This window comes from Dendrobium catenatum, unplaced genomic scaffold (genome assembly GCF_001605985.2).
Source record: "Dendrobium catenatum unplaced genomic scaffold, ASM160598v2 fragScaff_scaffold_1250, whole genome shotgun sequence".
NCBI lineage: Eukaryota > Viridiplantae > Streptophyta > Magnoliopsida > Asparagales > Orchidaceae > Dendrobium > Dendrobium catenatum.
In genome coordinates, this window is record NW_021319712.1 from 374,262 (window position 1) to 390,685 (window position 16,424).

Sequence of the window (16,424 nt, forward strand, 5' to 3'; positions counted from 1 at the left end):
ACTAGGGTTTTTTATCAACAATGTGCATAATGTAAAATTGTAATTGATTTAAAAAGAATACTCGATGTTCTCTTCTTCTAAAGCATTATTGATCTAGGCTACAATAAGGATTTTGTAGTTCGATTTTCTTATTTCAAGGTTTGTTGCGTATTATTTGCGTATGTATTGCGTATATATTTGCGTATATATTGCGTGTATATTGCGTATACATTGCGTATGTGTTGCTTAATTGCTGCTTATCATTTGCGTATATGTTGCGTATTGGTTGCGTATTCGTTGCGTATTTTACCATTCACATATTGCGTATTTCTCAGGATGTTTATGTTAATGAGAAAGAAGCATACGAGGCTTATCGTTCTTATGGATATAATCTTGGTTTTAGTGTTCGTAAGGATCATCACAGTTACTGGCCAAATTCTAGAAATTTAAAATCCAAGGACTTTGTTTGTTCAAAAGCTGGTTTCAAGAAGTTGCCTGATCTTAATATCCAAAGGAAATATCGAAGATCAGATACTCGACCTGGTTGTCCAGCTATGGTTAGGTTTACAGTGGATGAAGCTGGATATTGGAAGGTGAAAAAATTTATTGAAAATCACAATCATGATTTGCCTAGGCCAGAAGACCGGCATCTTCTTAGATCATGCAGGAATATGTGTGATGAAAAAGCTTCTGTTCTTAAAGCAATGACAGATGCTGGGATAAGAACAATTGATGCATTTTCCTTCCTTGCTGATGAAGTTGGAGGTGTTGAAAATATTGGATTCACAAGGAGGGATGCGTACAACTTTATTCAAAAAATAAAAAGAGCTAAGATTGAACTTGGGGACACTAATACTTTGATTGAGTTATTTAAAGAACGACAACTTAATGATAACATGTTCTCTTGGGATGTCCAGAAGGATGAATTTGATAGATTGTTAAATTTTTTTTGGGTTGATGCGATTGGTAAGATAGATTATGACTGCTTTGGTGATGTGGTAATTTTTGATACAAGTTATAGGCTTAATAAGTATAATTTGGTATGTGCACCATTTGTTGGGGTTAACAATCATTGGCAAAACATTTTGCTTGGGGTGGCCTTCTTGTCCGAAGAGACAATTGAATCATTTACGTGGGTGTTTACAACTTTTGTTCGAATGATGGGTGATAAACAGCTAATAACAATATATACAGATCAAGATCAGGCAATGGCTAGGGCCATAGAAGTTGCACTACCTCACAGTCGTCATAGACTGTGCCAATGGCATATCCGTAAAAAGGCTCCATCAAAAGTATCGTGCTACAATACCAACAACAAAGTCAAAGGCCTCTTCAATAAGTGTTTGAGCAGATGTGACTCTGAGGAGGAGTTTGAGAATGCATGGGCTGAATTGATCATACAAGGGAACCTCCAAGATCATGTTTGGTTGCAGGATCTTTATAGGATAAGGAATAAGTGGTCAACTGCCTTCAATAAGGATTATTTTAGCATGGACATTCTATCCACACAACGTAGCGAGTCTACTAATAATGTGTGTCATGGCATTTCTAAGCCCACAAGTTCTATAACTAATTATTTTTTGGGTTTAGAGAAGTTGATGAGGAATTGGCGCCGGAATGAACAGGATGAGGATTATAGATGCAGCCACTCCGAAATAGAACCTGTAATAAAAAACTGCTCAATATTAAAGCAAGCTGCTCAATTTTATTCAAAGAAACTATATTCATTTTTTGAACAAGAATTTTTACAAGGTGTAGGTGTAATGAGTGTAGAGCTTGAGTCTAGTGATTCTTCTAAATTTTTTGTCTATTACACCGAGACCAAGGATCACTCTAAACCATGGGTTTTTGATTTTGATGCACAAAATGGTAACATTCAATGCTCCTGCAGAAAGTTCGAAATGATGAGTTTATTGTATTCTTACTGCATAATAGTTTTGAGGCAAATGGCTATTGGGAAAATCCCCGAGAAGTACCTACTGTTGCGATGGTCAGCACGAGCTCGACAAGATATATATGCTGGTCTAAATTTGAAAGAAAATTCTCAGAATAGCTCTGAAGCTAGTGGATTCATATTCAAAAATTATATCAGCAGGTTTGCATATGAAATGAGCACACAAGCGCAGCTGAATGAGGGTGGTGAAGAATTCCTAATGGCTGCGATGAAGGATACATCTGAAAAACTCGATTTGGTTGTTTTTGGGAAGAGAAAGACATACAAGACTATACAGGGTGACAGTGTACAACTGAAAGACCCTCTAAAGCGTAGGCCTAAAGGCATATCCAATGCTAGGATGAAAAGCCACTGGGAGAAGAAGACAAAGAGTATGATTTTTTATTTTCTGAATAATTTTATTTATTGCCTATTTTGACATATTGTTATTAATTTTTTTAAGAGGGAAACCACCAATGAAGAAATACACAACAAAAATTGACTCCTTCAAGCATGCCCGAATGCTTAACTGAGGATTTCATAAATTCTGTACACTCCAAGCAACCATCAGATCAGCAGTGTAATTTCACAAGCATGCCCGAATGCTTCACTGAGGACTTCATAAATGCTGTACATTCCAGTCAGACATCTCCAGCTAAGCAGTACAATTTCACAAGAATGCTTGAATGGTTAACGGATGATTTCATATCACAAGCATGCCCGTCTAGTCAGGCATCAGTACAGCAGTTCACCAGCATTCACCGTCCAGTCAACCATCAGTAAAGCGAGCAAAGTATTTTAATTTCACAAGCATAACCAAATGTTTCACTCAGGAACACATAACAGGTGTACGTTCCAAAAAGCCATCAGCAACATACCTGAAGATGATGGATATCATTAAATCAAAAAAATCTATGTTATAAGAATATTTGTATGATGGATATTTATTTGTAAGAATATTTGTTTTAACTGTTAATTTTAATTTGCGTATGGCCTACGTATATAGCGCGTATACAGCGCGTATAAAAACATATACAGATCGTAATGTTTGTCAGGCATTTATTTCATTTGGTAATGTTTGTCATGCATTTATTTCATTTGGTTGTGGTAGGTTGAAGTAACATTAATGGTATTCATTATTGCTTTGAATGAATTTATTGCTCACTATTAATGGTTTGACTAATTTTCTCTATAAAAAAAGTTTACCAATAGGAATCACAGTCGCAACCTTCAAGGCAAAGGGATTGCCATGAAGAATCGGCATTCCAAATATACATTTAACATTTTTATAAAAAACCAAATAATAATTTAAATTCTGTCTTTTACGTATTTTATGCGTATGATCTGCGTCCTTAACGCGTATAGTTTGTGTAAATAGTGTGTACTATACTCATACCCATGTAAACATTCCTAACCGAATGGAATGAAGGTTCAATGAAGAAAAAAACTTTGACTCCCTTTATTGTTGTATTCACGAGGAGAATCATTCCAAAAAACTTTGACTCTCCACATAATCATTTTACAAATATGCTAAAATGAGTACTTAAATGTTTCACAACGAAGGAAGGCATCTAATACATTAAATTCGAATTAATTTGATTTTTTAATCAAAAAACCAAGAACTGTCTTCTGCGTATATAAGGCGTATAAGATGCGTCTGAGACGCGTATGTAATGCGTATCGAGTGCGTACTTTGAATACCTAAATGAAAACCTTCTTAATTGATTTGAATTAAGGATCAATGGTGGGAAACCCTATATTCGATGCTCCTTGCTGGTTTTATTGACGAGGAGATGCATTAGAATTAATTTGACTCTCCTCCACATACTCTAATGAATGCTCCACCATAGGAGCATAACACCCACACTCTAGAACCATCACTTGTGTAAGGCACAAGGGTGTACACAAACACCAAGTCTCATTGAGGAATTCTTTCAAATCATTTTAAAACGATGCTAAAATGAGTATTTGAATGATTCATACCGAAGGAATGCATCGAATCATTTAAATTCGAATTAATTTGATTTTTTAATCAAAAAACCAAGAACTGTCTTCTGCGTATATACGGCGTATGAGATGCGTCTGAGACGCGTATGTAATGCGTACCGAGTGCGTACTTTGAATACCTAAATGAAATTCTTAATAATCGATTTGAATTAAGGATCAAAGGTGGGAAACACTATATTCAACGCTCCTTGCTGGTTTTATTGACGAGGAGATGCATTCAAATTAATTTGATTTTTTTATCAAAAAACCAAGAACTGTCTTCTGCACATATACAGCGTATGAGCTGCGTCTAACACGCGTATGGTAGGCGTATAGCGTGCGTACCTTGAATACCTCAATAAAAATTTCTTAATCGATTTAAATGAAGGTTTAATGGTGAGAAACATTAAACTCCATTTAGTGATATTTTGACGAAAGGCTTTTTTGCAATCCTTATTTAAGTTTGCAATCTGAACAATATATGGAATAGAATTAAGTCACTTAAAAATAATCACGAAATTTGTAAAAAATTCAAGATTAGAATCAAACTCACTATCTTCACAGCAATACTTTTATGCATAAGGTTGGGTATGGAGTCATAAAATTCCCACATTTTCTGCTTTATGTAACCAGCTAGAAGGGTCCAGTGCTCTCCGTGAATAAGTGGATTAATTATAATACTGCATGACTGAACAGAATTGTAGTCTATGTGCTCGATGAACAATACTGATTTTACATCATTAACCTTGTAATGCTGCAAAAAATTAAATATAAGAATAAAATACTTCAAATAAAAAATTATATATAAAATAAACTAGTATACTAACCCAATACATTGGTGAGATGTATAGATATTTTTTATACTCATATGGTGAAATTTTAGACTTCTCATTTAATAAAATGGCAAATGCATCAACATGGTCATTGCCCAGGTAACTGTCTGATAATATTTCGTCGATCATGCGTCTTGAAATCATCACGTTCCCAGATTCAAATACACGCATGCTACTGAAATATTTAAACAAAAAATACGCATAAGGTACGCATAGAAAACACATTAAATACGCAAAAAATACGCATAGGCTTTTTTGGACTGTTCTTCTTGGGGAAGAGCTTCTTTAGACTGTTCTTCTTGGGGGGGAGTTTCTTTGGACTGTTCTTCTGGTAGGGGAGGTTCTTTGGATTGTTCTTCTTGGGAGGAGCTTTTTTGGACTGTTCTTCTTGGGGGCGGAGCTTCTTTGACATGTTCTTCTTCGGGGGGATCTTCTTTCGGAGCTTCTTTAGACTGTTCTTGTTGTTGGGGAACTTCTTTAATAGGTTCTTCTAGCGGGGAACTTCTTTGGTAGTTACTTCTTGGGCAGTTTCTTCAGGGATGTGGTGTACCCTTTTCTGTTTCTTGTTTTTTTTTTTTTTTTTTTTTTTTTTTTTTTTTTTTTTTTGCTTAATTTTTTCTCTAATTTCTTCTTTTTGCTAACCCTTTCAGCAGTCTGGGTCATCTCAACATCATTGATTTTTTCTGGGGCGTCGGTCTTGGTGTGTTCAGATGATATCTGAATATTCTTGGGGGATGGAATTGTATGGGGAATGAATGATGAGGAGGGAGCAGCTTGCTGATCAGACTTAATAATTCCTTGGATAATGCAATGTTGGAGCTTCTCATCAATAAGATCAACTCTTCTCACAATTTGTTCAAAATTCTTCCTCATTCTAGCTTCAAATTCCTGGAAGAGGTTGACCATGGACTCCTGCACAATCCCTATTAATTTCTTTTCAAGTTCATCTAATGATTGGGGTTGGGTTTTCAAGGCGGATTTGGGCTGCATTGGAGATTGTGGGGGGAGATGATGTTCAGGTGTGTTAGTTTGAATGGGTGAAAGAGGTGTTGATGGATATTTCTTTACACCCAAAAGATCAGATTCTTCAGGGGTTACTCCTTGGATGTCAACAAAAATCTGTGAAAAATTATTCTCAAATAAATACGCAATCTAAACGCAATCATATACGCAATATATACGTATTATCTGCGCAGTCTATACGCAATCCATACGCACAACGTATGCAAGACATATGTATGGTATACGCAAACCGTACGCAATATATAAGCAATATATAAAACTTTTCACAATAAATACTTGTCTTCTCTTTAAATTAACAAATAATTTGACAGTCTTCTCAGTGTTATACACAATGTCATCAGACCATCAAAGGAAACGGGGCCTTCTGTCAGGATACTTTGGGAGATGAATAGAAGTGTGCTTCAAGAATCAAACCTGCATAAAATTGAGATATTCTCAGTTAGTTTTAGCAAAACAATCAGTCAATTAAAATGTTTAATTAGAATTGTTTTAGCACTCACAATAAACAGTGACACAAATCCATTGACATAACCCGCTGGCCTGTTATTTGATATCTTCATAGATATATTATTAAAATCTTCAACCAGGCATTCCCAAATTGACCATGCCCAGTTAATTGATGAAAAATCATCAACATTATTTGCTATTGTCTTTAACATCTTTGGCACTTTAAAGTTGCTTTGTTGAAAAAATAAATTAGAACATAAATACATAATAAAAATTTTCAACATATGCTGTGGGGAGCTTTCTCGTGTCAACTCCAGCATTTCAGTCTTAATATCCTTTGAAGTGATTGTTGAAGTCGGCAAGGTCATCCAAGTAATCTCCTCACTTATGTTTGGTAGACCAGTCAAGAGGGCCACTTCATCAGCTGTGAAAGGGACAACATGGCCCTCTATAATGAAGCTTTGCTTTTCAATGTTTCACATTGTTAACAGCTGGTAGATAAATGGGGCATTTTGCTCAAATCCAGAAAATTGAAGAAATTGGTAAATATTAAGGTCCTTCAATTTTTCTTCAATTTCAACAGGAATTATATCTGAAAATGTATCACACATTGTTCTGAAAGTCGAAACATAGCATCTATATGATATAGGATGGACGTAAATCTACGTAGAATAAGAAACTATAATTAATTTAGAGAAACATATTATACGCAATAAAGTACGCATATAAAACGCAATAAAATACGCATATGCGTACTTTATGTACACATATGCGTACTTTATTGCGTACTTCATATGGACGTAAATCTACTTTATAACGTACACATAAATATCCCGTGACTCAGCTAATGAACTAGTAAACAAATACATGATGAAACTGGAATTAATGCTATCACAATCATATAAAAATGTTGTTACAATTACATAAAAATGTTATTATTTTATATGTCACAGTTTGGGTATCTCACCCGTTCTCTAGGTTAATCGGGTAGAGTTGTTCGCCTAAAATGCCCAACTTTTTTTCCTCATGTATATGTGGGCTCCGAAAATTCCATTTTGATTGATCCCGGCCTCTCCACGTCATCAGTCTATTTATTTTTAAGTATGTTTGTGTGACGATGACCATTTTGGGAGGCATTTTATACTTCAAGTCATGTCGACTCCAGTCCTTTCAAGGAGGATGAAACTTGAATATAGACCCGCGCAGCATTCTCGAATCGTTGGATTTGGGACTTAGATGTGACGATTGGAGCACATGCGGATTGGTAGCATTTGACCCTGCGCAGCATTCTCGGTCGTTAGTATTTATACTTTTAACATGTTGACCGGAGCACATGTAGGGGTATATTTAGTTAAAGGGATCATATTTAATATATAAAGGGGGATTTTAAAATATTTAAACATAATCCATTATGCAAGTGATTTTGCTTAGAAAATAGCCCGAGATTTCATTTAAGGACTACGAACGCCTTCTGTACGCTTGTACACATGTTGCGGATCCGGTGGCGTTTTAAAAATTAAGGCTTGAGTTGTGATATGTAACCCCTCCTGATAACAAGAGAGAACTTTCGATTAAGGCTAGTCATTAAAAGGGGTCGAATAGGTTATAAACCTATCGTATAATAGCAACAAATTTAGGGTTTGATATTATGATTTGAATTTTGAAGTTTAGAATTTAAAGTTTATCACCATAAACTTAAAACTGGTGGTGGGGGGAATGAAGACGAGCCCGATCAAGATCCCATGGTTCCGTCGTCCCGGGCTGTCATGATCCCTGGTCTACTTAGTCAGAGGAGGTAGTCGACCCAACCTGATAGAAGGCACCTTGTCGGCAGCCATGGGTTGCTTCGTCCAAGAATACCTTGTAGACCTGGGTTGGTATTTGTCTAAGGGGATATATCTGAATCCACCTTAGCTAACATAAGGCTTTATGCCTATCAGATATACCCTATGATTCATAACTCAAGGGTTTGACGCCTTTAGGGAACATACGGGCTTTGGCCGTGATCGTAATATAATGGTGCCATTTTGCGGCAAAACCACCCGATCAGAGGGCACGTGCCACGTCCTTGTTGGCAAGAGACTATTTGAGGATGAATCAAAGTAATACACCCGACATGCATTCGCTCTTTGTGAGCTAAGGTTAATTTCAAATTTATCACCCCCGACAAACGGTTGCGGGAGGTGCATGATTTTTTTTAGTTTTGAGTTTTTAGGTGATTGATTTTATTCCAAGAATTTGAGTTGTTATTTGATTTGAGATTTGACCCCTCCGGTTGATATTTCCAGTCAACACGGCCATCATCGGGGTGACATTAAGGTCATTTGTATTTTCATAGGATTTTGGGAGGCATTTTGCAATTCAAGTCGTGTCAACTCCAGTCTTCTCAATGAGGATGAAACTTGAATATTTAACCCGCGCAGCATTCTCGGATCGTTGGATTTGAGATTTATATGCGACGATCGGAGCACATGCGGGTTGTAGTATTTGACCCTGCGCAGCATTCTCGACGATTTGAGTTTATAACTTTAATAGTTCTATCGGAGCACATGCAGGTATTATTTAATTTAAGGGATCATATTTAATGCATAAGGGGGGCATTTTAAAATATTTAAAAATGATCTATTTGCGAGAGTGATTTTATTTAGGAAATGCCCAAAATTTCATTTAAGGGGCTTACGAACGCCTTCTATCTGCTTGCACACATGTTGCGGATCCGGTGGCGTTACTCTCGATGAAAGATGTATTTTGACATTTCAAATAATTTTGTCTTCTTTATTATCATTTGGCATAATTTCTATAGGAGATTTACTCGATAGATGTTAGAAGATTGTGTTCGTAGGAGACTATCGAACATATATTAGGAAACTATTGACCACATATCAAGGGTATCTTGTGGCCCACATGCGATTGCTTATGTGATAATGGATGATATTGTTATCTATCACTAAAGCTATAAGACCATTTTCTCTCTAACATCGCAACTTAAGTTACTTGTAACACATGATCTTCTAAGTTTGGCTTAAGTACTTGATTCAATAGTAATCCTCATATTTCCTTCATCTTATGTAGACTTACTTATAAATGTCGAGTCAACTTCTCTTTGACATCAAACTTTCTAGAATAGCATTAAGAGTTTTAAGGAAGTATGGAATGGAACAAATGTACTAGCATTTGACTATTCAGTATTTAAAATGCTAGATGTGCGCCCCTTTAACTTTTAAATTAACACAAATATCTTTATGTTGATTGACATATACAGTTCTTGGAGCAAGATGCTTATTATCACTCATCAATCTGAATTTAAAATATTCCCAAGCTTTCTCAAGTTGTTTATGAAATTAACATCCATCATGATTTAATAGTGGCTCAAATAATTTTGTTATTTATGGGAGTGTGAGATTCTGATTAAAAACTCATTTCATATATATCACATATCAATATCAATTCAATTTTAATTCGAATTCAGATTTGAGTCTAATTCGGATTTAAGTCCAACATTCTTTGTTCAAAATTAATTTAAAAGTGATTTTATATTTGAATTTCGTTCAAATCAATTTTTTTAATTTTTTGTCCAAGTCTCGTATTGTTCAATGAAAATTTCGACAGCCTCCCGGCATCTCCCCACCGATGGAGAAATCGGGACGGCACTGCCGTAGTTCTTCCTACCCGGACCTAAAGTCGACGGTGTAGGGTCTTCGTTTTCAAACCATCTCACCAGGATCTAAGATCGACTGCGTGAGGTCTTCAATTTGGAACCATCCCGGCCGGATCTAAGATGCGACGGCCCGGGGTCTTCAAATTTTAAAATCATCATACCCGGATCAAAGATCGACGGCGTATGGTCTTCAAAATTTAAACCATCCCGGTCGGACCTAAGGTACGACGGCCGGGGTCTTCGACACCTGTTTGAAAATTATTTCATTCCACTTTTCTCGCTCTCTTTTCTTTTATTTTATTATATTTTTTTATCATACATTTTATTTTATGCCAAAAATCATGCTTGCATTTTTTGGAAATTTTTAGAGTATTATAAACTTGATGTTATATGGTATTTTATGCAATTCCTATATTTTATATTTTTTTATTCTTGTGGTGTTTCGATTTCAATTCTATTTCATACAATTTATAATTTGTCACTTTACACCTTGTGAAATTTTTTATTTCATATGCATGTCAATTTGTTACTTCATTTTTAAAAGAAAGTTAATATGTTATATTTTAACATAATTAATTATTATGCAACACTTTTAACTTTTATTTACACTGCAATTTTTTAATTTTAAAACTTATGCCTCGCCTCACAAACAGAAAAACCTCAATACCCGATTGCATAATTTTAAACTTGAGCAACATTAACACAATGTTGATGGGATATCCTTTTACTAGCCCCACAGATAATGTGCTCTTACTGCAAGCAACTTGGCATCTTGGATTAGTAAGAAAGGATGTTGTCGCTAGGTCAATTACTATGATTAAATATAAATTAATGGTAATGACCAATTCTGAAATGATATGGCTGAAATAATTGCTACAAGAATTAAAATTTGAAGAAACAAGCAAGATAAAGTTTGCTTGTGACAGTCAACCAACATAGCATATTACCTCTACTCAATTTTTTATGAGAGGACTAAATAAACAGAAATAGACCATCATTTTATCAAAAAGTAATAATATTTTAAGGAGATTATAATTGTTTTTTTTACCTTAAATGATTAACAAGTATATTAATTCACTAAGTCTCACATTATTCCTTGAATAAGCTAGATTAGAAAAAAAATTTCAACATATGATTTACATGCTCCAACATGAACGGGTTTATTGGAATTACAAGGTTAGTTTAGTTCTATTTAATTTAGTTCTATTAAGTTTAGTTCTATTTCTAGGCCGCCTCATGTAGGTTTCAACAACCAAGTTTATGGTTGAACATTTACTTAGATGACTAGAAGAAGTTGGCAGAAATATTCATTTGGATATTAGGATATTGCTGGTCTAATTTAAAACGTAAAACAGCGAGTAGAATAAATTATATAAATATATGTTTCATCAAGGGTGATGATTAAATCAACGATGATGCTAGCAGTAATAATAATAATGCAATCAAATATGCAACGGAAAATAGTACCTTCAATGGACTAATTACTGTATTTTCCTTGCAATGTTCCAACTGTATGCTCTTTAATCTAGCTGCAAGAAGCATGCACTGAAATCTGTGCATGACTGAAGGAATGAAGGTAAACGCCCGTAGAGTATTCACAGAGATAGGTGACATCAGAACTACACAAAGTTCTGCGGGCAATTCAACAACTTTGTGGCCTGATACTGCGTATACAAGGAAAGCATGGTTAAGATAGAAGAAACAAAGCAACAAGAAGCCAATAAAAACTAAAGGTGCAATTAAGCTTATAAAGTAAAAGCTGAATACTAGATACAGTATAGAAGGATTTAGCAAAAATATAAAAATTAAAAAAGCACCAAGTGTACAGATTAATTCTAATCAGAAAAACAACTGACATTAAAACTATCCAAGATAAAATAAAAATGAATCATCATAAGAAATAATAAGAAAAAAGCATACAAGTTCAATAATAAAAATGACAATTTTTCTTGCATTTTGATTGATGTGAAGTTCTAAGTCTACAGCTAATGAAGTTTTCGAAGCATTGCATTACAATGATTTTTTTCTTTACATTTTTAGTTGTTGCTTGTAATAAGGGATCATATTTTAGTGCTAATATTGCTCAAAGTTGTGATTGCGCTATCAGATGTTACATATCAAAATTGTGCGTTACAGAGAAATTGCATTTGTAGTCCAAATTAATTCTATAGCCAAATTTAACCAAATGGCCAAATTTTGGATCAAGCATTAACGAATCGTTAATGAGATTTCGTATGCTGTTATTTGTAAAAGTTGTTATGATAATTAAGGGTTATTGTTATTAAAAAGAAAAAAAAAAGAAAGTAGAGAAAAAAGTTTATGAGAGGCAAGAGAATTTTGAATGGAACGAAGAAGAGTACATTTTAGATAATTTGTAAGATACACATATTGCTTGTTTTGTTTATTTATTAGCATGTCTAAATGAAGAAATGTATCCTTAAAAAAAAATGAAGAAATGTATGTTTAAGTTGTTTACAAAAGGAAAAGGATTCCGAGTACTATGGGTGAACCAGTTTATCCAACTGTTTTGAAAAACGATGTGAGATACCGAAACAATGTCATAGAAAATAGTAAACTTTTATATAATTGCAAACTCACATTGTTAAGTTTATGATAACATTTTATTCCAATTTATACATGGATAAATATGTTGATTCATTGAATAGTGATTATCAAAGCACATTTTATGATTGTTAAAAGAAAAGACATTGGAACTATGAAACAAGTCATATATTGGGAATATGCCCACATAAGTAAAGGTGAAAGATCTGACGAGGTAAACTTACTGTCACGACCCGGCCCGGGTGCTCGATCTAATGAGGCGGGTACGAAAGTCGGACGATAAAATGTCTTAAACAATACTACTTCATTTGTACTAAAGAGCCACTAAACACAAAATTTAATTTACCTGTTGTCATTTGCACGTCGCCTTCTGTAAACATGTTCTTCTCTTTCAATCATTACTTCTTTAGGAACTTACCTGAAACATTTAAACTCGTGGGTTGAGTTTACTAAGTAAACTCAGTGGGAATTATATAATAATCATCATAATTATTCTTTATTAGGCATCGTTATTTATTTACATTACTTCATTCTTTTCAATACTTTATACATCTCTGAATAATTTCTTTCAAAATAATATAAAACATTTTGTAGCTTTAATGTTTCATTCATATTTCTTTTCTTTCCATTTTCTTTGCACAGGAGCACCGTCTCAAAGTGCCTGAAGGTACAATTTTTTCCATTTGATTTCCTTTTCCATTTTCATAACCTTTTTCCATTTCCATAGCCTTTTCCTTTTCCATTTTCGTGCACGAGTACGACGTCCCCAGCCAGTACCATAAGGGGGTGAACTCCTGAAATATTCATATATATCATTTCTTTTACATTTACCATAACATTTCTATTCTATTTCGTATGTCGTTTCTTTTCAATACTTCTTTAATACATATGGTATTTTCTTATCATTCATATTTATTCAATTCATATATTTCTTATTGTAATAATGATTACAATTACTTAAGCATTAAATCTTTCAACATTTCATACATTGTAGTCTTTAAATTAAAACTTTGAAAACAGAAGAATAATGCTAAAAATTGAATTTCATAATTATAATTACCCACTTTGAACTTTTCAGGTCGTCGATGCTTGATATAACCTTGAATCAATTTCCTTCTTCCTGTTGAATTCTCGCGGAATCAACACATACAACTTGATCTTTCACTCTCTAAAACACTAAAATTCGAACAATAACTTTCATGTAAAACTTAAAATTATAATCTCATAATAAACTTATATAAAAAGAATTTCACTTACAAATGAGAATTTCTCAAACTCTCAAATTCCCTTCTCTCCCAAATCCTTTTTTTCTTCGCTACAATCTCTTCCCTAACCTTCAAGAAATATATTGTTCACTTTAAATGAAGTAGGAGAAGAAATTTATAGGAAAATCCGAAAGAATTTCAACAAACCTTTTTCCTTATTTTTCCTCGGTCGTTTCTTCCTTTCGTTGCAAATTCTCTCCAACCTTTGTTTCTATAACAATAAGAACGAAAAGGAGTTGTTAAAATTCTCCCTCCATCGCATTCGTTTGCTAAAATTGGAAGAAAACGAATACTACCTTGCTCTCGCGTGAAGTCCCGACCGTCCGCCCTTCTCAGTTCGCGAAACCGTCTCTGTTTCGCGAACGGCTCTGTCCGTTGCTTATAATAGGTTCGGCCGGTTCGACTGAACTGGCCGGACCGAACCGGTTATTACAATTACATTCTTAAAATTTTAAAAATTTGAAATTCGGACCCAAACTTGAATGAGAGAGTAATTTTAATTTTAAAAGTTGGGAATTCAGACCCAACCTTGAATAAGAAAGCTGGAGGGAGCATAAGCCTATAATCATTATATGATTGGTACAAAGGTGTTAAACAATAAACATAACAAAAAGTGATGTTATGTATTTCTTATGTTTAGTATGAAAATTCACATTTGTTTTTAATTGCCAATATGTTCATTATTATTTCTTATACTTTGCTTGCATATTTTATTAAGCCCTAGCTCATTTGTAGTGGTTATACTGTAAGAAAGGGGAAGGAGCCAGTAGAGCATTAAACTGAAAGAGGACTGCCCTTTTTTGTGTACATAAATTTTGGATATATATATATATATAGAGGCCCAAGTGGAGGTTTTACAGAGATGTTTAGGTATGTAGAAGAAATTTAAAATGTATAGTAAAGCTCTGTATTTTACTTGTTGTATTTTGTTTGAGATGTCTTAAATATGCTTCTTGTTATAAGATACAAAAACTAGTTAGGATAGCAGAGTCTGAATAGATTACTTTTAACTCACCTGATTATGATAGAAGAAGTTCAAAATAAGTGCCAGTAAAAAGAGGTTTTTTCAAGATTTTCCTTCTCTATTATAATCGAGGTTGATTGGAAAGGAGGTCAAAAAGGAGTGTGAAATCAAATTGGTATCAAAGCCTAAATAAAAATTAAATGAAAGCATAATTATATTTAGAAAATAAAGTAGGATGAGATATAATGAATCTGATGCATATAGAGTTATAAGTTGAATCAATGTTAAATAGAACTATACATGCATTCATTCTAATAATAAACATATCTGCATAATAGGCTTATTTAATGCTTTAAAATGATCATGTACATGTATTATATAAATTATCTACATGCATCATGCATTCATTATAACAATAAACATACCTGCATAGTAGGCATATTTAATGCTTTAAAATGATCCTGTTTATTACCACGAGTACATGTATTAAATGAATTATCTATATGCATACAGATAATTATGTATGAGGAATTATCAGAAAGAGAGACTGGTCAGTCATCCAATCCAAATATAGAAACATGAATGAATGAGAGAAATAAGTATAAGCAAATTCAAGATAATATGCATTTGATCTCAAAAGTGGTAGATAAAATAACATCTATGAAGAAATCTTCTTCTCGCAATGGCCTCGGATCTAATAGTAATAGTGAAGTATATCGATATTTAAAGTTATTTCAGACTTTTAAACCGCCAGCATTCAAAATTATAAGTGATCTAACAGTGGCGGAGGATGGGTTGTTGAAGATACTGAATATCCTAAAGGGTATTATCTGTCCTAAAAATAGAAAGGTATTATTGATTGTTGGCTCAAGAAATGAATGAATGAATCTCGCTTTGCAGTTGTAGGATTCCATTTCCCTTAAGTCAGATTACAATTAACTATATTTTCCTGAGTGTAATGTCAGGGTTTAATTAGATCTGGGTCCTTACTTCCCATGAGAGTAAGCACTCATAGTTAATTACTCCGCTTAACACATAAGTGAGAACTCTCGAGTCTCGATTAAGGATGAATAAATTTTAGGTAATTTAGTCTCAATTGTGGGAAAAATGGAGGTAAACCAGATAAAGATCCTATGGTTCCGTCGTCCCGGGTATACCGTAGATTTCAGTCTACCAACACAAACAATCATTGACCGTAGAGTCTAGGGAATCTGATTAGCAATCATGGGTTGCGTCTTCTCAGCGATCCCGAGTAGACTGAAGTGGTTAGAAGCATGGTTTAAAATTGCACAATATGAGGCTCGCCTTGAGGCCCGCCTTTGCACAATTCCAGTAAAAAACGCCTCGATGCTTACGCTTCAAGTTTTTTTATGAGGCTTGCGCCTCAACTTGGTTGAGGCCCGCTTCGCCTCACGCTATATATATTAAAACTTACATAAATCTTGAAGTAAATGCCCTACATTAGACTTTATAGGAGAGGAGGAAGGGGAGAGAGAAGTTCATCATAATGATGATTCAAATGAATAACCCCTTAGTGATGACAGTGCTGAAGACTTATGAGTTCTTATGTGATATGTCATTGCTATTAATTTTGAAAATTGGAATTATAGGTTAATGAAAAGAATAATGGGATTTGGGAAAGATAGAATTTTGAGTTGAACTATATTTCATGTTGTCTTATTATTGGGATATTTTGATTTTACTTCATATCTTATGTTTTTTTATGTTTTATATTATTCACTCATTAGTATATAAAAAATTTATCATTTTATGT

General features: G+C 34.1%; 1 protein-coding gene across 1 annotated transcript in view; it reads right to left on the reverse strand.

Annotated features, from left to right (window-relative positions):
• LOC110110705 (endoribonuclease Dicer homolog 2a-like) overlaps positions 1-16,424 on the reverse strand; it is a 96,098-nt gene that overhangs the window by 58,926 nt on the left and 20,748 nt on the right. The window contains exon 7 of the mRNA XM_020842300.2: positions 11,327-11,523. Within this exon, the coding sequence (XP_020697959.1) occupies positions 11,327-11,523 (197 nt within the window). The remainder of the gene's footprint in view (positions 1-11,326; positions 11,524-16,424) is intronic.